Genomic DNA, 24,211 nt, shown 5'->3' with positions numbered 1-24,211 from the left:
GGAACCGTAATTCAATCTATAAGAAGGTATAGATTCTATATCTGTTAAACTATGTCCACAAGCCATATATATCATTGAGTCTCCAAAACAATTGTTCTTAGCCTGATTATTCTAACAAACCTTAATGCATGAATCAAAGGATCAGATGACATATATAGGAGTTCATAGTAACTTCAGGATTAAGATCATCGTGTATATGATCATCGTTTGATGTGTTTGATTAATACTATGAAACAGTGTTTAAACAAGTATTAACAAATCACATCTGGTCTAGTTCTATATATCACTATATATAAAGTACATTCACTAAAGTGTCCTACTACACTAGCGACCCGGATCTAGGTCACTTGTATTCATAATGCTAGCGAACTGTACTACCAATAATTAATCTAAGGATTCCATAACTTTATTTTAATGCGAACTGTTTTAAGTTCATTATCTCAATATTGATTCTCTCATACTAATATGAGATTAAGACCACATAGATGAACTTTGGAATTTTTTGATATTTACTTAATATGATCAACATAATATCGAACATATTCTATATATATAATAATTCAATTCAATTATTTATTTCATTTAAAACATTTGTTAACTACAATTGCTTTAAGGGCACTATTCCCAACAAAAACTTCTTATGTCACGTTACTTTAAGTTTTCTTACTATTTGTTCGTATATTCTGGTCTATCAGCATTCTGTCCTGATATATCAAAATATCTGTCCGATCAAACAATTGATTAATAGTTCCGCATTAAATAAATTGTTTATTAAATTCAGTTGGTAATCTTAAAATACAAATTTCACAGTCTTTTGAGTACTTAGACGAAGATCTTCCAAGATATATCTCTACACCTCAAGACGTGTGTGGGCACGAAGAGTAATGGTGAGAAAAAATTTTATTCACAAGATCTACTCAACTCATGAGTCTTGGAATATTAGGCCAGAGACAATTTTTCAGGGACAAAGAAAAATAATATGATATATTATTCTCTTTGTGAAAAGCTTAGAATTTTTTCTCTAGAATATTCTCTCTTTTAAGTGTATTATGAAATTATTTCCATCTGATAGATTTATAAAATAATTAATTCAAATTCAAAATTCAAATTATAAATCAATTATTAAATAAATAGAAGAAATATCCAAGACTCATTCTTGGACCTTATTACACGCCAACTACAGTGCATGCATTGTTGTTCGCGTATAACACATCCATGATTTCAAGGATGTGTTCCAACTATTTTCTTTTAATTATTATTTTATAATTATTTAGTCAAAAATATATAAACCTCATAACGTATCTTATCAGATTAATTAAAGAATAAATATCGTTTCAAATTCAAATCTAATTTGAATTATCAGAAATATCTTTTCACATTATTTAAATCAAATAAACTAATTAATTCAAAATTAATTATCTTAATTATTTAAATGATATTTTTAAAAATACCATTTTATTGTTAAAAAAATTTGAAAAGCATATTAATTAATTTATTAATTTTGAATATTAATTAATTAATTTGTCTCAATTACATATTTGATAGTGAAGGATAAATTTCTTCCAAATATGTCATTTTCTTGATTCTTCCCAATTTCAACTCTTACCTTGAATAGGTTGATAGAGCCATCTCGATGACCTATGGACCTATAATTTCAAACTCCAATAAATTTAGACTATTAATTAAAACTCTTTAATATAATAACCTTAATTTATTAATCTCAATATTATTCCACTAAAAATATGAGACTGCACTCTTATAATTATAGACATTTATTTATTGAGTACTTTTAAATATAAAAAGTGTACATTGATTTAATCACTACAGACAATTCAATCATCTATTAATGGTTCATAATTAAAGAAGGAATTAATTATCATTTTACCTCTTTAATTATATCTTGTTTCCTTAAGTACCATTAACTTTACTAGCGAATGTTAATTCATAAACTGATTTATGAATTTGAGCTCAATAACCTTTCAGTTCCAAAAGCCAACCCTTAAGAGAACCATTATTCAACTCCTCTCGAAAAGGTATAGATTCCATATCTTTATATTATGTCCCCAGCCATCTACATCAATGAGTTTCCAAAACAAAAGTTTCCAATCTGATCATTCTCACAAACCGTAACGAGTGAACCAAAGAACTCATATGACATAAAAAAGAGTTCATAATAACTTCAAGATTAAGATCAATTTGTATATGATCATCTTGTTGATATGTTAAATTAATACTTATAAAGTAAACGGTATTATTAAGTATTAATAACATATCGGAACTCGTTCATGTACAACCACTTTATACAAAGTACCTCCACTAAGATGTCCTACTACATTAGTATTCCGGATCTAGATTACATGTATTCATAATACTAGTGAACTGTACTTACAGTATTTAATCCAAAAAGTCAATATAATTTTGTTTTACTGTGAACTATTTAAATTTGTTCCTTGCAATCTTATTCCTCTCGTACCAATACAAGATTTTAGTCACAATAACAAATTTGGGAATTTTTTGATATTCATATAATATTATTCTAATAATAATAAAAAAAATATATACGCTAAAATTTATTTCATAAAACATTGTGTAATACATATGCTTTAAAGGACACTAATCCCAACAAAAGATTTCATACTTTAATATTTTAAAATTGCAAAGTTTAACCCTTTAATATTGTTATTAGCTCTTGCTTTTCTTCATGGAGAGATCAATGAAAATGTTTACATGAAACTTCCCAAGGGATATCAACCTAAGGGGGAGCTTCCATCAAATGTTGTTTGTAAGCTAACCAAAATTCTATATGGCCTAAAACAACCCTCTATACAAGCCAAACTCTCATTAGATATGGGTTTATCCAATCAAAATCATATCACACTTTATTCATTCGCAATATTTCAGGTATCTTTCTGTTGGGGTTTTATGCCCTAATTAAAACTCAAATTCTTTGTAATCTCATTTTATTATCAATAAAAGAATATAAATCATTTTTTTGACTTGGTCAATCACTTTGCTCACATGTTTTATTTTCATGATTATTTGTTTAATATAAACCTCTATTAAATCCTGAGCATATAGCTAATCTTATTTATAGTGACGTAATCACAGTGGAATATAAATATGATTATATGTTCAAAATAAGTTAGTCCTAAGATTAGTCAGTGCACCGGATTTACACTGACTTGCCAATCTACGATATGATGTACTTACACATTACAGTGTTATGTTCTTTCCAGAACATTAGCAAAGTAGATAAGATCGGCTGTATTTGTTACATCGGACAGGACCGATATTGAAAGTTGATAAGATAAGTAAACATACAGTTATTATCTATTCTAGTCATATCATATAGTTGACCATAGGTCAATTCAATCTCAATTCTGAGTGGTTAGTATTCTAACTGATTGTATTATTTGAGTTCTTTGACTTGTTCGTTACCAGCTTACCCTACGGACTAGCCCATACTTACATCTCGGGAACTCGGTAGTACAATTGAGTGGGAGTGTTAATCATAGATATGAACATCTATAGCTTCTGATGAAGAAGTGAAATGATGGTTTCCTTTTAGTTTGGTTCAAGGTGTTAAATGATAGAGATCTCATTTCAGTAATTAAATTAGTTTACTGAATTATCATTTACAAGGAACTAAGTGTTTTAAGGATAAAATACAATGAGGGGTAAAACAGTATTTTAGTCCTATCTCATTGTAGACCGTCTATAGAGGATTGAGTGACAATTATGGTTGTAACAATGGATAATTAATAGCGTATCTATATTTGTTATATAGAGCGTTCTATGAATTCAAGAGTGCAATTCCAAGTCTATAGTGGAGTCATGAGGAATTAATAAGTTAGTAAATTTATTTGTTAAATTTATGATAACTTATTGGAGCTTGATTTCATAGGCCCATGATCCCCATTGTACCTTGGATAAAATCATCTAGATAGTCTCAATTAATTGATTTAATCATCAATTAGAATTATCAAAGTTGACCAGGTCAATTTTGGGTAGTTTCACAGAGTTGTGTAATTTTGAGAAGAAAATAGAAATTATGGCAGATTTATTAATTAAGATAAATTGGTATCTAAATTAATAAATAAATTTAAATCAAGGTTCAAATTATAAATAATTAATTTGATAAAGGATTTAAATAATTATTTAATTAATTAAATCAATAGAAAATAATACAGGCCTTGATTTTAAGTCTCATGGGCTTATAATCAAATGAGAAATTTCACAGGCCTATAGCCCATGATAATTTCGACCTAGGGCTTCAAAATGGCTATTATTTTATTGATTTTTTAATTAAATTAAATGGCCTAATTGAGTCTATAAAAGGAGTGCTTAGAGAGAAGTCAAAACAGAAGCTTGATAAGTCACAAGTCAGATTTTCTGATAGTTTTAGATTCTCTCTAAACACAAGTCCTTTTCTAAGCCTCTTTGTTATTTTCTCTTCTTCTCTCTATATCTATCTCATGTGTTGAGAATTTCCCACACTAGTCTAGGTGGTTCTAAGGATACATTGGAAGATCGTGAAGAAAATAGAAGATTGGTTCAGTTTCTTGATAATACTCTACGACAGAGAGGATACAAGAGTTAGAGAAACTGAAGGAAGGACTCTTAATTCCGCTGCGTATACTGTAAGTATTATATTATTTGTTTCTCTTTGAATTCAATTTTAGAAACATGTTTTAGGCTATCTCGTATTAATTTGTTTAATATTAGATATACATGAAAATAAATAAAGATCTTGTATAAGCTTTTCCAACACTTTCTTGTTGTCCTAATATATGTTTACGATATTCTTCTTGCTTCAAATAATGATGCAACTTCCAATGCATTCAAGCATCAACTTAATTCAAGTTTTAAGTTGGAAGGCCCTAGCTACTTAAGAATTTTTTTCTAGGCTTAGAGATTGGCAGATATAACTGCGGGATCTCTATGTCTCAAAGGCCATTTATCGTACATATTTTGAATGATACAGGTTACTTGGGAGCCAAAGTATCCTCCACTCCAATGGAACCCAAAATTAAGATCAGCAAATATGAAGGAGAACTCCTTTCCAATCCTAAGCAATATCATAGTCTCATTGGCAAACTCATCTACTTAACAATCACAAGACCTGACATCTCCTTTGCAGTCAATAAGCTTATTCAATACATGACTACTCCAAGAATACCTCATCTTCAGGAAGCTCAAAAAATCCTACAGTACCTAAAAGGAACTCCTAGCCAAGGGCTATTTTTTCCTTCTCACTCTAAAACTCATCTGAATGCTTTTGCTGAAACTAATTTTACCACAGATCCATTGCAACTCAAACTTTTTTAAAATGTTGATTGGGGCACATGCATTGATACTAGGCGCTCAATCTTAGGCTATTGTGTCTTCCTTGGTCAATCCCTCATTCCATGGAAATCAAAAAAAGCAACCAACTTTTTCTAGGCCCTCAGCAGAAGTCGAGTACAGGGCAATGGCAAATGCAGCTTGTAAGATCACTTGGCTGATTGTAATTTTAAAGGACTTTGGAATCCAACATAACACTCTGATTGTTTTGTATTGTGATAGTAGTGCAACTATCCATATAGCTAAAAATTCCATCTTCCATGAGCGCACAAAGCACGTTGACATCGATTGTCATATTGTCCGAGAAAAGGTTCAAGATGGTCAACTAAAGCTTATTCATGTTCGTTCAAAAAATAACCTTGCTGACATCTTAATCAAGCCTTTTTTTCCTACTCAATTTCAAGACCTCATCTCCAAGATGAATGTCAAAAACTTGTACATTTCATCTTGAGGGGAAATGTTAAAATTAGTTAATTGGTTAGTTAGTTAGTTAAGAGTTTGTTAGCTTAGTTGTTTTAGCTAGTTTGTTTAACTTGGTTCACTGAGTCTTGGTTGTTCCATTGAGTTCATCTTGTACAGATTTTCAATTTTATTGAGAATAAATAAAATCATATTCTCCTCCCTAATATTACGTCCACACATTATACCACCACGTCTTGGGAAATGCTATGAGGTGTTAGGCAGCGCACCTCCACTTCCTGAGTGTGATTTTTTCTTTAGACATCCCAAATTGTCTAGTGTGCGGAGCAAACAACAAATCTTCTCTTGCAACCACTAAGTTGTCAGTGGTAGGTGGGCATGCTTGCTTTTTGGATAGATTGTGGTCCGTATGTCCTTTTTGTCTTTACTCTTTAGTCATGACTTCTTTAGTAAGTCTCACCAATGCCCAAGGAACTAGTCTCTTAGAGGAATTTGAGGTTTGGACACATAGGGGAATATCTCAGATGTAAGTTGTCACTGCCTGAGCTAGTCGACCTTCACCCTAGGTAGGTTTTGAGTAGTTATTAGTTGTCTGCTCAAGAACTAGATAGTCACGTGACAAGTGTCTCAAGACAACCACATGCCCCCGAGAACGCCTCACGTGAGAGATTTTGGTAAAAACACGAGTAACAGAAACTATTCGTTTCTAGATTTTCTTTTTATAGTTTAGAAACTACTCTTAACCATTAGTAACAAAACTATTGTTTCTCAAAAAACAAAGTTCGTAACTATTTATAATGCAACCATTGTGTAACGTCCTAATTTCCTTAATAAGGCTTAGTGCCTTGACTAGGGGGCCAGGAGTGCAATAATTGAGTTAATTATGTATTTATGTGTTAAGACAATATTATTATGTGAATTGTGTGAATTGTATTAGAAGGACATTTTTGTAATTTTGACCCATTGTTGGTATAATTATAAATATATGTGATTTATAATTGTGATCATACTATTATGTGTATATATTTGAGTTACCCAGCACGAGGCGATCCTAGTGAACAAGTTAGCGGAAAAGTCACAATGGGATAAATACCGGGCTCGGGATGAGCTTAGGGGTATTTTGGTAATTTAGTAAACTACCGGGATTTATTGAGTAATGGAAATTAATTGGTGAGTACTCGGGTTTAGTGGATTAAGTGGGAATTCATGTTAATTTGAGATTAACGGGAATTATTCCAAAAGACTAAATTTCCCTTGAGAGTAAACTTTGAGGTTAATTGGGGCAATGGGCAATGTGGTCATTTGACCACATGGGTTAGCAAAGTAGGTAGCAGCCTTTGAGAAGGTGCATTCACGTTTTCCCTCTCTATTCTCACTTGTTGGAACACTTTGGAAGAGCACTCAAGGAGACTCTAAGGCTAGGCCAAGCTGAATTCTTGAAAGGAATTGAAAAAGGATTGAAGCTTGCTGAGGGATTTAGAGCTGCTAAGCTAGGGATTTCTGCAGGATTTTAGATTGGGCAGAGGGAATTAGGGTAACTCTGTGGTTCCTTCATTCTTCAATGGTGTTCTTGGGTTTTCTAGCTTTGATTTCTTGTTTTGAGTTTTATGGTTGTGTTGTGCTGAGATGAGAATTGGGTTTTGGTTGCCTAAGATATGTTGTTGAAATTTTATTGGAATACATGTTCTTAGGTCGAAATTTGGTCTGGTTGGGTAGAGAAATCGCGAGTTTGGAAATTGGGGAAGAACACTTTGTTTTGGGAAATTTTTGGATTTCGGGCGACCTAGCATGACCGCGCTAGGTTGTAGCGCGACCGCGCTAGTGTCCCAGAGAGAGGAATTTAAATAGGGATTGGGTCTCGAGTTGAGGGGCGCGACTGCGACAGGGGTTGGCGCGACCGCACCAGGTGCCCCGAAAGACTGTTTTGCTGCATTATGAGAGTAAAGCCCAGGGGCTCAGGAATACGATTTGGGAGCCCGCTTGGGGCTCAGGGGACATTCTTAGCGCCCAGTTAACTAGAGACAGTAGTTGTGGGAGTTAGAGTCTAGATTGGAGCTCAGGATTTGGGGGTAAATTTGGCTGAATGTATAATTGTATTGTGACTAGGGTTTTCACAAGGCTCAGGTAAGGGATAATTGGGGGTGATTCTGGTTGATTTATTTGCACGAAGCTCGAGGTAAGAAAATTGCACCAGATACGTAAGATATGTGATTAGGGCTTGGTTTAATCATTAAATGTAGATATGATTAGAGCTTGGGCCCCTATTAATGAGCATGATTATAATTATTCATGTGAATATCTGGTTAAGTATACTGGAATACACTGCTTTTGTTTATATGATGAATATACTATATGTATGATTATTCTTGATTGGAGGCTCGGCTTATAAACCGTAGTCGGCACTATGTGTGCAGAACGTAGGCCGCTATGGCCAGGCCACCCTGGGAGTGTATTATGCACTTATCTGGCTCAGATGCCACTTAAATAAATAGAAGTGTGATACGCACTTGTGTGACTTTGTGGTCGCATACTTGTATAGTGTGTCTGCTTCGTTGCAGTTATTACTGCTAAGCATGTTGCTTATACTCTGTTGACTATTTGAATCTGTTTAATTAAGTTTTCTTGCTGAGCCTTGGCTCACGGGTGCCATGTGGTGCAGGTAAGGGTAAGGAGAAGCTTGACCAGCCATGAGTTGGAGAGCGTTAGGGGTAGTGTGTACATATGTAGTCTGCTCGACTGCCACGGCCGAGATATCGTAGAGGAACTAGGGTTGGACCCTGTTTTGTCGCTTAGGTCAGCTTATTTTGTAATCCTTGAGTTGTAAACGACTTTTAAACTTCTATTTTGGGATCTCATGTAAAGACTAAAGCTTTTAATGGAAATGTTTATTCCTTTGGCCAAAAATTTTAATACATGAGTTATTAGTTACTTAATCGCGTGTTTTAGTCCAAATGACTCATTTAGCGAGTCCAACACTATTTTAAACACACGTCGTAACGTTCCCTGATTAGTAGGGCATTACACACTGTGTCTAAAAACCCAAGTTTGTAACATCGTAAACAAAAATATTGTGTCTCCAAGAAACCAAATTCGTAAATGTTGTGCTTGTTTTTGTTAGAGATACATATATATTGCCTCAATAGAAGATAGCAAGACTCTTACAACTCTAAGCAAAATAATACAAAGACAAGATTATTGATTAAATAAGATTACAACTCAATATCCAAAATACAAGTAAATGTAGAACTAAGAGGAAGAAGAGAATTATAAGAACTAGAACTCTAAAACAAAATATACAAATAAATATGTAAAGAGAAAATAGAAGAAGAGAAGATAAAAGCAATAGTAGAAATAAGAAATAACAAAAACAATATGCAAAACTCTCTCACTCACACAACCAAAGTGAAGAGAAATGGGAATCACCAACTTGAACAAGCTTTACAACATTTGCCCAAAATCTTATTGCCCTCTATCTCAAGCATTAAGGGATTCTCTTAATATTGGACTCTGAAATAATCAAGCATTTTTTGTGTATTTCTAGCCAAGTGCTTTAGTGGATAGAAATAGTGTTATCTTATAAGTGAGTAATAGGCTCCTATTTATAGAGTTTTGAGACACCCTTTGAATTTCAAATTCCACCAACCCCCATGGTTGTTACCAATGTTTAATTAGATGTTTATGGAATTAAAAATGAGTTACATGAGTTGTTAGAACCGTTCAAAGTGGAAAATGAGTATAAAGTTGGTTGCACATGTCTTTGGTCGCGGCCACTAGCATTCTTGGCCGCAGCCGTGTGCATCTATCTACCAGGCCACAACCAAGGACACTGGTGGCCGCCGCCACAGGCCAATTTTCAGCATATCACTTGTATGCATTTTTTTTCAAACAGCTCTATACTCTTCTCAAATGACTTTGTAACCTCCAAACACATTATGGGGGTTAAAATTATGTCTCCAATAGTCATATCACTAATGGTTTTGATCAATTCAAATAAAAAATGTGTAACATGAAATCTACACATTATTGGATGATATTTGGGAGTTATAAATTTGTAACTGATTTTTTAACTCTAAAATATGTTACATTTGGGCACACATGTGTCCAATTTTGTAACTCTCAATTATATGTTACAAGGAGTGACAAATCACATTTTGTCACATTATTTAATCTAATATTATATTATATGAAATAATATAACATTTCCCCACTAGATTAAATAATCAATTTTTGTTACACTTATTTATCAATCAAACATTATAATAAAATATAATATTCCCCCATTTGATTAAATAATTGCTCTCTATAGAAACATTTTCATTGGTGCATAAAGTAAAATGTCTTTTAACTTGAATTTTACCTTAGTGTACTTATCACAAAGTTTGTTGAAATTGTAGTTGCCGAAGCATTGAACCACTATCCCTTGATAACAAATTGGTGATAATAAACACACATTTTCTATTTTCACTTGAGACCTCAATGTCTCTCTTTTGCACCATTAATGACCATGTGCACATTCCATTCATATACTTTTCTTGAGAATGACTCTCAATTCTCATAAGGGGTGGCACCACCCCTAGGTCTATATAGGTAGAACTTTTACAGTATTTTGTTACCCTAAAATACTTTTATTTTCAAGATTGAGTTCTATTAAAAAAAACCTTTCGGTTTTAACCATCATTTTGGTAACACTCTAGCATTCATATCTCAGATGGAACAAAATTTGAGTACTACTACTATTCACTTGATTGACTTGTTATTACCTATTGAACATAATACTAGTTTGGTTACTAGCATTAAGATAGGTTACCATCAACCATGAATTTCTTTAGGGAGTCTAAGTCCCATCCCTTGAGATGTATAAATAATTCAATTTGAGTCATTTATTTTCTCATATATGCATACTTAAACACTCTCAATATTTTATTCAAACTTTGTTGCTAGCTATAGTTTGATTAAAATAGTTATACCATTAAAATAGTGATTTTGATCATAGCCAACACCCCCACTATTTTATACTTCAATATCCAAGATAAACATTTTTCTTAAATATTAATTCTAGAAATCTCTTTGTTTCTAAAAATCCCCTTGTTATGTTTTAATATTGATTCATTCTTGAACCAAATATCTAACAAACATAAACTTTAGACATCAAACATGTCTAGATTTATTCATTCTATACACATATAGCCAAAGTAATTTAGAATGTGGAATTCCAAATCACCTATTTGATAGGATAACCAAATTAATTAATTATTATCAACAAAATAAATTGATTAACTTTGGTGCATCACCCCCCACATTTCTCACATAAAGTGAAAATATCACTTTTAAATAGAAATCTCTTTATTTCTATTAAGTCATTTATCTTCCAAGATAAATCTAGACTTATAATTTCCAAAGTTCATTATGAGTCCTTTAAGCCACATGATAAACTCTCAATAGATCAAGATAAACAAAACATCAATGTTAGTTTATTTTGATTTATATACTTGCAAAAGCAAGATATACCCCTTTGAAAGTATCCTCCACTTGGTTTTCTTTCTTTTATATTTCACAAAATGAAATGTGTGAACACAAATACCATGTGAAAATTTCTCAAGCAAATAATCACTAATTTTCACTTTTAGTTGTCTAAATAATCTCAAAATCACTTAAACAAATTTTTTGCATCTTCTAAGAGTCTCTTTGAGATTCTTTTGAAAACACCACTTTGACATCCATTGATTTTCTTCACTAAGATCAATTTGAAGATGTCAAAAACACTTAAATCAAGGAAAATAAATCATCATTGATTTATTTAAATACTTTGATTTCTTATACTTTAAAATTGGTTTTACAATTAAAAATATCCCCTCATTGAGATTAAATTAATCATATAACCATTTTATTATCTTTAACCAAAATGAACAAAATTCTCATCAATTCATTCACTATGTTTTGTTTTAAGATTCAAAATTGCTTCTCCAATTTTGTAATGTCTCCTCATTGAGATGTTGAATATTTAAGAATTATTGTCACTAGATAATTCTCAAATATTTTCCAGTTGCTCATACTTTAGACTCCAAGCCTTATGAGTCAATATGTCATCCCACAATTTTTTAATCCACCATGAGATTTATTTTTCTTGCAATGGCAAGACACTTCCAATAAAACATGTAACCCCCTTTGGTCCATCTTTTCTTATCTCATTAGTTGAGATGCTCAACACTTAAATGAGAAATTTTAATTTCTTAAATTATTCTTTTATTTACCAAATAAATGGTTACTAATAATCATATTATATGGCACACCATAAAATCATGATAATTCACATGTATATATCAATATACTTTTATATATTAACATAATTATGTCTCAATGTAATTTCATATAATTTTTCAACATATGTCTATTATATTAACATGCATTTTTGAATCACATAATTAATTGTAAGTATATCACAAATATCATACAATAATTCTCATATCCACATATTGATATATTCTATTGATTCGCAAAATTGATATATAGGCATGTCAAAACTACCAAATTATCATGCTTTATAAAATCTCAAAACATATTTTTCATATCAATGTACAACTATCTCACCTATAGCATACAAATAAGTTTTACAATCCCTATATTATGAAAATCATGTCAAAAGTTCACTCCTAAGGATTACACATTAACTTTCACAAATTGATATGTCAACTATATCACAATGTATCTCATATTGTGCTAACATGTTAACAACTACACATTTATTCGTATATCAACATATGAAAGAATGCTAATACAATCTCATTACTATTATATAAAATAGTGTATACCTTTTACACTTATCTTATCTTACCACCTAGTGAAATTGGATTCATCAAACCTATCCAACCTCACTAGGTATTAGTCCATGATATTGATGATCTCACCTTCCATTGAAACAAACAATGGATTAAGCTTTTGAATGTTAAATATATATATTGTCTCAATGGAAAATAGCGAGACTCTTACAACTTTAAGAAAAATAATACAAAGACAAGATTATTGATTAAATAAGACTACAACTCAATTACCAAAATACAAATAAATGTAGAAATAAGAGGAAGAAGAGAATTATAAGAACTACAACTCTAAAACAAAATATACAAATAAATATGTAAAGAGAAAATAGAAGAAGAGAAGATAAAAGCAATAGTAGAAATAAGAAATAACAAGAACAATAAGCAAAATTGTCTCACTCACACAACCAAAGTGAAGAGCATTGATGATCACCAACTTGAACAAGGTTTACAACATTTGCCCAAAAGCTTATTTCCCCCTATCAAGCACTAAGGGATTCTCTCAATATTGGAAATAGCTCTATGGAATAATCAAGTCTTTTTGGTGTAATTCTAGCCCAGTGCTCTAGTGTATAGAAATAGTATTATCTTACAAGTGAGCAATATGCTCCTATTTATAGAGTTTTAAGACACTTTTTGAATTTCAAATTTCACCAACCCTTATGGTTGTTACCAATGTTTAATTGGATTTTTATGGAATTAAAAAAGGAGTTTTGGGAGTTACATGAGTTTTTAGAATTGTTCAAAGTGGAAAAAGGAGTGTAAAATTGGCTATACACGTCTTTGGCCGCGGCCACCAGCATTCATGGCCGCGCCTGTGTGCATCTATCCACCAGGTTGCGGCCGTGTGCATCTGTCCACCAGGCCGCGACCACAGGCCAATTTTCAGCATATCACTTTTGTGCATTTTTCCAAACGACTCTATACTCTTCCCACATGACTTTGTAACCTCCAAACACATTGTGGGGGTTAAAATCATGTCATCAACAGTCATATCACTAATGGCTTTGATCAATTCAAATAAAAAATGTGTAACATAAAATCTACACATTATTTGGTGATATTTGTGAGTTATAAATTTGTAACTGATTTTGTAACTCAAAATATATTACATTTAGGCACACACATATGTCTAATTTTATAACTCTCAATTATATATTATAAAGTGTGACAGTACATTTTGTCACATAAGTCTACATCACTTCGTCGACGTGAGAGTTGAATTCAACCATTAAGTTAGCTAGTGGTGGAATTGTGAGGTGGCAATAGAATGATAACTCACTGAAGTAATGATGGAGAAGAGAAATCAACAGCACTTTAAGTTCATATCATTTCTAAGGATTTATTATTGAATATACAAGGTCTAGATACATTTCTCATGATTTTAGGGAGACATTTATTTGAATCCAAATAAGAATTTAGATGTGTCTTTATTGTTATTTTAAGTTGTAACAAATAGAAAAGATCCCACTTGTATATTTTATTATAAGTTCCATCGTGATCCTCTCCCTATAAATCTTAATAAATATAATTTTAGCATCAATAATATATGAACATCAACTCTAAATTGTATGAACTCATATTTTACCAACATAATTTAATTAAATACTCAATAGATCATTATAGCGTACATTATTGGAGCTCTATGTATTATCCAAATTAAGTCCACACCAAAAATTGCATTTAAAAATAATCAATAAATTTTAAATTAATCTTAATGATTTCAAAAGTTCCTTATTAAACGAGAAATGCTAAGAGGCACTAGTGTTCAACATCACATGAAGATGCAATTTTATATCAAGACTCACATAATTTAATTTAATAATTAATATTAAATATCACTAATTAATTGTGAGAAATCAACTCATGGAGGATTAGGCACATTAACGTGTCTTGTTAGAATTATTCTAATATTCCTCCTAAATATATTTTTTTTAAGTAAAATCAAGTCAAATCAACTTGGGAAAAAAATTCAATATTTCTCTTTGATCATATTGATTTGTGTAGTTTTGAGACTACGCACATGGCATGATACATGATGTTGTAGACTTTTCCTACTACGTATGACATTATAATTAATAGTGTAGTTCCAATGGACAACTATAATAAATGTATGATAACCAAGGTGGTCCTCATCTCAAATTATATAAATATATGTATTAATAATCATATCACCAACCTATGGCTATATACATATATATATATATATATATAAATATTCATCCAGAAAAGCTTTTATTTTTGTTTATATCTAAAAACAGAAGATAAGTATGTAAAATATTTGCCTGATTTTTTTGTTTTGTTTGGATAACTATAATATAAAAGTATTTTTAAAGTATTTAGATCACTAATAATAATAAAAAAATTATTTTTTAAATATAACTTCATAATTATAAAAATTAGTCTAATATATAAAATAGCTTGTCAGAAGGTCTTTTATACGAAGTTAAGATTTCTAACTTCTCTAAAAATATTTTTAATACTCAAAATTAACATTATATATAAAAATAATTGAAAAGTAAATACTCAACCCAAACAATATACTCTTTACAATTCAAAAATCCTCAAATCCGAAAAATGGCTTCAAATTTACTTGTAGTGAATTTGTAATAACTTAATGTCCTATATATATTATGAGAAAGGATGAGGGGTACCAGAGTGATATTGGTATTAAACTTCATATGAAAATAACATATTACTATTAGTATAATTCAATATTAGAGTTTATATAATTTAATTTAATAATTAATATTGAGAATCACACACTAATTACGATGAACCGATTCATATAATATTAAAAAACTTAAAGACACCAAATAAATACTCATATTTTATTAGCTAGATGGCTCTATTACTAAATCGGTGATAATGATGATGTACAAGTGCTACAGTTTTGATGTTTATCATTTTTATTTCATTTCATACACCTAGGGACGGATGCATTTGGTGGGACAAGGGGGCCCTTGGCTTTTTTAAAAAATTATGTATTGCCCCTCTCAAATCTTTATTTTATCTTTTCGCTCCCTAATCTTTAGTTGCCTCTGTCATACCCAATTTATATAATAATTTATAAATTTAATTCAAGTATATTTTATTATTATAAATAATAATACTTGTTGTGTACCACAGTATATTTCGACTCATACAAGATTACAAATCATATAATATCGGGTCCATTGTCCATACATAATTATTATTATTATTATTATTATTATTATTATTATTATTATATAGTATTTATAAATCATGCCATACTCATCCATCTACTCTTTATGTATAGTTTAAATCATATGATTAATTGTAGAATTTATCAATACACTACAAACTCATTTAGCGGTGGTTTTTGTTTTTTGTTTTTTTATTTTTTATTGAAGAAGCAACTTCTTAAACAAATGTAATCTCAAATGTATTATGATGATAATAATAATATATAATTTGTGTGCCAAATTTTTAACACATTGTCCCATCTGGTTTAACGATTTCTCTATACTATGTTTAAAGTCGCAATATGATTGATTTACACATAATAACAAACAAAGAAAGAATTAATATTAATCCTATTATAATTATTGTAATATTAGTAAAATGATTTGTTAGTAACAATTGAAAGTGATGCAGAAAACATCAAATTTAACTTTGTCATGTTCTTTTAAACATTATAAAGTCATTTTTTTACGTATTTTTATCATCGTTTTAGTAATAAAGAAATTTAATCTTTTTTTTTCTAAAATTCGATTATTCTTTAGAATAATGTTTTAAAAGATTTCATTTATTAAATGAATTTGCATGTTATCTCTTCTATGTAAAACACTACTAGAAAAATGTCACTTCGCGTCAGTCAAGCATGCCAGTCAACGAAGTTGACTGACGTCGTTGACCATATCTAAACATTTACGTTAGTTGGGAACTGAAACAAAAAATTGATTAATAGCGTCACAAATCGGGCGGATGTTATTTATTCCTCTCATTTATATATATACTAAGTATAAGCAACATGCAATGAATGTTTGATTAGTTTTATTTAGAAATTATTATATTTTTTAATTATCATTTAAATTTTAAATAAAAAAACAATGTCATATATTATAAAAGAGTGACACAAACATATTTAAAAAAAAAAAAAAGTCAAACTATTTTCTATAGTTTTGAAAGAAATAAATAATATTATGGCTCATTATTTTTTAATTTATTTACCTTATTTAGAAGAATTTATTTTTATCTTTCTAATTTATTTACTTTATTTAGATGACTTTAAAACTAACGATGTTAGAAAACAATAAAAAAAAATGTTAAATTTAAAAGAAACTAACCACTTCTATTAAACTCACATTTATATATATAAAGATATATATATATATATTTAGAGAAAAAATTCTATATATGTTTTTAGATTGAATATTATTAATGGTAACCTAACCTTACTTGATGTGTCATATTATTATTGGTATAAATAAATATTAGATCTCACATGTTTTATTTCAAATGAAAATTATTTAGAATTTGATATTGATTTACAACAATAGCAATATGTCATATGAAGTGGTATTGTACATCTTAACATATTAATTAATAATATGCTCCATTAAAAATTAATGACAAATATAATTTTTTATATTTTTGAAACATAACCACTGTAAAAACATAATCATTTATAACACTATGTTGTCTTGGCATTGAATATATTTTTATATGGTGTTATGTGTGCAAAAACAAAATTCACACGTATATAAGATTTTGTAATTTTTTTCACTTTTTTATTATTAACTTTAGTCTTTTCTTTTGGGTTTGAACATGACTGGTTTGCCACTTAATTAGAATATTGATTCAAGCTAATCTTTCCGAAGCTTTATTTCATAAAACTATATAATACTTAAGAGAGTATAAAATATATATATTTTTTCAAATAATCAATTTTTAAAGAAACTTTTGTTTGAAAGAACTTATTGGTAGTAGCAAATTTTTTCATAAAGGATTATGTATTATTATTGGTGAACATAATCATGATTGGCAAACAAAACTTTACAAAAGAAAATAATAACATTAAAATCACTATCATATATATATGGCATTGGATTATATTCCGTTCACGGAACGGTTCAGTCAGAAAATAGTCAAAGGGGGCCCCAATTTGTACTATTATTGCACTGACATTGTAACACTATTTCTGATAAAAAGTGAGGCTAAATAGTGTAGTTTGTCCCATTGCACAGTTAATGCAACTGTGCAAGCCACCGGAGATAACCGGTTTTATAATATTTAATGTGAATAGTTACACGTTGGGGGTGGTTTTCTGGTAATTGTACTTCTTGAACTTTTGGTCTTTTGGTCTTTTGGTAATTTGCAGCTTCATAACATATTTGTTGTTTTTTTACATTGACTGTACATTTAGTACATTGTTCTTACTATTTTGCACATTGTTTATGATTTCGCAACACATACTGTTTAACACAGGTAGATGGGCCAGTCCGAGTCCATGAGCATGACCCAAACGAAAAGGGTCTATTACAGTGAAATAAACTTTAAAATTGAGATTTATTTTTATTAGGCCCAAAGTTATGAATGGGGCACGTAAGATAAATTTTTGTAATGAAGATGTTTTATTTAATATATCTTCCCCTTTTGTTATGTTACCAGCAGACAAAGTAGTGATCAATTAATATATCAAAAGACGTAGTATTGAATATTGTAGTGAAAAGTTAGTAAAACAATGAGGACTGCTAAAATCAAAACTAATTAACACTTTTTTTTTATCCTAAGTAACGATAAAGATAACAATATTATTAGTTTACTTAATAGAATAATATTGGTAAATTTGTAATAGTAATAAACAAGTTTGGTGAGTTGCATTAACAATGAAATTTTTTTTGTTTTTTTTTATCCTAATTAATTACCTAATTCATATTAATATTATGCTTTAAACATGGTTTTAATGATTTTATGCCTATTTGGTGAGAAGCATATATACTTTAAGCAATCAATTAAAAAAGCTAACAAAGTTACTTACTATTAAAATCTCGTAAGTATAGATAGTAGGCTCGAATCTACACGATATGATTAAGTAAGTGTAATTATGTCATATTTTGAAATCCTTCATTTTAATTGTGAAGATGAATATTTTTACTAATTTACTCTTTAATGTACAATTAATGAAATTTGAATAATAGTGATACGCATGGTATATAATGAAGAGAAAGAAAAGAAACGATTACAATCAATTTGTTATCTAATTTTATCAATTAGAGTGAAGCGTCACTAAAAAAGGAATGTATATTTAGGATTGGTCATTTGATTATTATTAATCTATCTTTCTAAAACATTACAAATATGATTGAACTGCCATAATCAATTATTTTTTACCATTGAAACAAATCTACTATTTAGCTACAATTTGAATTCACTTACATTAATGCAATTGTTATACTAATTCAGCCACCTAAACCATTACAAAACACTTTAATTGTTAAGTAGGACAAAAAGCCTACGAAAATAGACACTTAGTCAATTTGCACTATCATTCTGTCATAAAGTTCGATGGTCATCTAGATTCGTCGAATTTAGCCGAATGCTAAGCTCTCTTACTTGGTGAGGGTTGTTGACTGTGAGGAAGCGGTAGACCGACCAGCTGAGGGCATGTTCTTCGATTGTGGTCTGCAGAATAACAGTTCGAACACTTCCTTTTAATTTTAACGGCTCCATCCGACATATCTATCGTAACATTGTCCCTATTGTTTCTTGCATAGGCGGATCCTTTAGTTCTACAAGGTGTTGGGTCCCTGGTAATGTTTTTATTTTCTTGATAGGTTTGATATCGTCCCGAGTCGTTGTCACCGGTGTTTGATTCCAATGGAACTGCATCCTTGAACATTGCAGTTAGTGTTGCCACTTCTTGTTTCGCTTTGGTGTAAGATTGCTCAGACTTGGAAGCGTAATAGCTCAACAAGTTTGTATCCAAAGCGAGGGATGCCTGCCTAGCCATTTCAAATAACTGTTGCTTTTCTGTGGAGTGTTGCTTTAGTTCGAGGGGGAGGTCTGCTTTTGCATTCTTACTCCACCGTTTCAGCAGGAGAGACTGTGGTACTATCTTCATATGACGGTATTTCATTACGGCCCAAATATGTCTACACGGATAGCCGTCTGTCTCAAAAAGCAAGCAGTGACAGGTGAATGTCTCCTCTTGTGGGTGGTAATGAACGTTGTACACTCTATCCTCGTGTTGGAACTTTGACAAACTGTAGGAGAATGATTCACCGTTGTCTTCACAATTGTTGACAAAGTACGCATGTTCCGCTTTGATTTGATCAGCCACTTTATAGTACATATTTCTAGTGTATAATTTGGCACACTGCTCATGGTACGTCTTAAGAGCATTTTTGGGACCTGGTATTGGAGGACTACTGTATCAACTATTGTAATCATCTTCTCTCTCGACGTGCCTCAACTTTGTCATAGCAACGTCAATCGAGGTAACGAATTCACGGAGACTATAACTTGCATGTAGGAATTTTTTAATACTTGAATTCATGGACTCACATCTTTGGTTGGTCCGCATTCCGGGGACAAATTTCCCTCTTAGGTATGTCTCTACCCATGAACGACGACTGTGATAAGCGTTGGTGCACCATTGGCTAGAATGGAGGTCAAAATTGTGTATTAATTCCCCCCATTTTTGCATGAATTCCTCTATTGTGTAATAGTTGTGCACGACATCTTGAAATCCTTGTAAGAATCGGGGGTCTTTTGAAATTTTTAAAGCGTTGGTACACAGGTGCCACGCACACAACCGATGAGTTGCATTTGGGAAGTACTTCAAGACAACATTTTTGATAGCTCCATCTCCATCTGTCACCACAACCTTTGGTGTTACATGATTGTGGCATTCAATAAATTTGTCAAGCAACCAAAAGTAAGTTTGCTCATCCTCGGAGTTAAGCAGTGCCATTCCAAATATGCAGGTCTTGAAATGATGATTGACGCCCAAAATAATTGTCAGGGGTTTATTATATTTGTTTGTCAAATATGTTGTGTCAAATCCAATAACCTCACCGAATGCGACGAAATCCCGTCGAGAATATCCGTCCGCCCAGAATAGGTTCCCCAATCTGTTGTCCACGTCACATTGATATTGAATGAAGAAATTTGGATCCCTCTTTGACAGACAATCCAAATATCCCAAAGCACCATCTGAATCTGTACATCTTTTATCTTTTCTTTTGACATGGGCGACCTTGTTGTAAACGTCTCGTAGCTGGCAAGGCATCCTTTCGTACCCACCAGACTGCATTTCCAAGTGGAAAATTATGTGTGAAGTTCTTATCCCAACTTGGTTCATTGACCTCACTTGAGCAACTAGGGTTTCTGACACGGAACGATTTGATCTCAGAAATCGCAACTCATCTAATGCTTCCTTGTCATGGTTGTGCAGAGGTTGGAATTCCTTGCAAATCCACGGACCTTCATCGCGCATCATTACGACTCGAAAACTAGCTTGGCAACCAATCCTAGTAATAGATGTTTTTCGTTTGCTCCCATCGGCCTTGTCAATTTCCATGTGTTTGCGGAAACCTTCTTTTGAACATACCCATTTTCTCATGGTGATGTTCCCATTTTTTTTCCGTACATCTGCTTTGCGGACACTGAAGCCTACCCACAAAGAGTATGTGTAATAAAAATCCTCCCACTCTTCAAGGGACTCCAAGACCTTTCCCTGGACATCCTCCGTCTCAATATCATTTGCGAGTTTCTCAATCCCCAAAGATTGTAGTATATTTTCCCAATTTGATGTTTCTTGCAAACTTCCTACCTCGTCCATATTTAAGTTAAATCTGGGAAAGAAAAGCCAAGTTTTAGGCAATATATTATGAATAGAGTTATTGTATGTTTTACATAGCCCATTATACATACAATTTGTCTTGTAAACTCAGTCGATATTGGTAAAAAGCTTGATAGTGCAAAGGTGTGTAAAAACATGGCACAAATGTGAAACTGGATTTTCAAAATAGAAGAAAATTCCTATTATTATAATTTTTCCTTATTTGGTTCCCATAGAAAATGGGAGACATACCCAAATTAAAGGAAATGTGAACGTAAATAATAAAGGCCAATGCATTTTCAAGTGTAAGATTTATTTGGGCCTTCCATTGATATTGAGGAGATTAAACAATAGGCCCAATAAAATGAGCTAGTCAATATATTGGAAGAATTTCTAATGATGAGGGAATGTGGGCATTAATAGACTTAAGACAAGTTTCCTTTGAAAATAAAAAAGAATTTAAATTAATAATAAAATGATTTTTTTAACTAAATTAAAATTTGACATCTAAACTAAGTGATTGTTTATGACAACCTTGAAAGTTACATATGTGCATGTGTACAAACTTTGAGTCATGAAATTGCTGTTTAAAAATATAGTCAGTTTCTATTACTTTAATTATAGCCCTTATTTGGTTCCCACATAAAATAGGAGACATACTCAAATTAAAATAATGTCAACATAAATTTAGTTTGATTGAAGAGAATAAAATAAAGATTATGCTCACCTTGTTCAAGGAGATTTGTGCACTGAAACTTTTGAAGGTAAACTTGGCATATCCTCCAGATTTTGTTATATTCTATTGAATTGTGAACACAAAATGTGCTGTTGGTTAAATTTTAAAGTTGGGGGATACAGGTTTTTATCCAAGCAAGTTATTAGGTAGACATATTTATTGGGACATTTAATGTTGAATAAAGTGTACGCCTTTTTTAACGAGGCCCAGTTGATGTTTTGGGCCACCTGAAATATATGTTTTTAATGAAAATATTTTATTAAACAATTGACCCTTATTTTGCCATGTATGTTTATCCTCTAATTTTGGTTGTTACTTGATTTAATTTGTAAACTTTGTGTTGTCGACTAGTGGTTTCTTGTGACTTACAATAGTTAAAACAATAAATCCATTCAACATATTTTATAATGTAAAATAGTCAACATTTACTAAAATCTAGAAACTAACCACATCACCACAAAGTTTGTCATAATGACATTTTCGTACAAGTACACACAATCATTTAATATCCATACTACATGGTATTTTTAATTCAACCACAACATATTGAAACACTAAATAACCTAAGAGACCAAGTAAGGTTATCTGAGTTAAGACTCCAGTAGATACAAATTAAAAATACTTAACATAGTGAAAATGGGTTGATGTGGGCTTCATTGTCTGGTAATAGTTGTCGGATCAATCAACATTGTCCAAGTTCAAACATGCGGCCATACTCAATTGATTGTTCATATTATCGACCACCGTTTCAATACCTTTCATGTGCTCATTTGCAAGATTGGTTGTCTTTGTTAATTTGTAGATCAAATCTGACAAATCAAGCAGGAGGTCTCTTGCTTCCTTAGAAAGTCTATAGGCCTTATTCATCAGCCTCCTCTCTTCTTACAACTTATCCTTAATAGTAGTGCAATTAGAACAATTAACACACTTAACAGAAGCACGTTTGGATTTAGTCGAGATTGATGAAGCCTTCATCCTTGACGATCCCAGGCTCCCGCAATGCATCGGGCATGCACTGTTTGGAGTACCACATTCTCCGGACGACATAATTAATTTCAGGGGGAAAAGTTGTCTTCTTGGTGGTTTATGCATAAATCTCTAACCAATAAATGCACTATACCAACCATCCATTATATAGGTGTTCATTTCATGTAGTCTGATTTTTATTAGTCACCAAGTATTATTCACATACTATTTGACCCATACTTTCAATAGTAAAATGTGTCCATGCCATGCCACATTAAATTAAGTGGACCCTAAAAATGTAAGGCCACGGCATGGGAAGTACTGTTCACATACTATTCTGCCAATAGTTTCAATAGTAAATTAGGTGGCATGACAGTCCATTATACATTGAATTCTGTGGACCCACCAAATATAAGAACCACCAAACTAAAAGATTTTGTCATCATTCATTGACATGACAATTTGAATTAACATTTTATTTTTAGATACATTCATAAAAAGTTTTAATAAAAATAATTATTTTCTATTGTGGTCCTTATTATTCACTACTAATAATTAAAAATTATTTTATAACGGCTAAAATTTTGATATATTCTAATTTATAAAAAATAATTTTTAGTCACATTTTCAATAAATTAAACGATATATTTATTGCCAAAGAGTTATTAAATATTTATGCTTAATTATATATTCAATCACTAATTATTTTTTCCTATGATGGTATTATGGTTGAAATTAACAATTATATAAATGTTTAACTATAATTTAGAAGTTTATGCAATCTTATTTGTCACCTGTTGCAAGGCCCAATGAGAAGGAAGGAGGTGTTTCCCCTTGAATGAGCTAAGCCGATTTGGTGGGGCCATGATTTTATTTTTCTATAGTGGGATTGGGATTGTGATTGTGAGTGAGACCGAAGGCAGAGCAAGAAGCAGTCAGAAGAGGAAGAAGAGAAGGTGCTGGGGCAGTGGATCCCACCATACGCATACGCAGTGGTCTTGGGTCGTTGGCCCCACCTCGTCACCCAACTTTAGGGTAGGCGACAGACATAAATGGGCCACTACCAATGTAAATGGGAGAAGTCATACTTTTATGGAATGTTACAATTTATGTGTCTTTCCC

At 31.4% G+C, this 24,211-nt stretch overlaps 2 protein-coding genes across 2 annotated transcripts in view; both read right to left on the bottom strand.

Annotated features, from left to right (window-relative positions):
- LOC133800047 (protein FAR1-RELATED SEQUENCE 9-like) overlaps positions 1-19,896 on the bottom strand; it is a 61,534-nt gene extending 41,638 nt beyond the window's left edge. The window contains exon 1 of the mRNA XM_062238027.1: positions 19,407-19,896. Coding sequence (XP_062094011.1) covers positions 19,407-19,896 — 490 coding nt within the window. The remainder of the gene's footprint in view (positions 1-19,406) is intronic.
- Positions 19,897-19,977: 81 nt separating this feature from the next.
- LOC133800046 (protein FAR1-RELATED SEQUENCE 5-like) lies at positions 19,978-21,387 on the bottom strand. Its single transcript, XM_062238026.1, has one exon. It carries the CDS (start codon positions 21,385-21,387, stop codon positions 19,978-19,980), a length of 1,410 nt encoding a protein of 469 aa, XP_062094010.1.
- Between the last annotated feature and the right edge of the window lie 2,824 nt (positions 21,388-24,211).

This window comes from Humulus lupulus, chromosome 9, assembly GCF_963169125.1.
Source record: "Humulus lupulus chromosome 9, drHumLupu1.1, whole genome shotgun sequence".
Lineage (NCBI taxonomy): Eukaryota > Viridiplantae > Streptophyta > Magnoliopsida > Rosales > Cannabaceae > Humulus > Humulus lupulus.
Note: the sequence above shows the minus strand (reverse complement) of the source record. Positions and strands in the feature narration are given on the sequence as shown.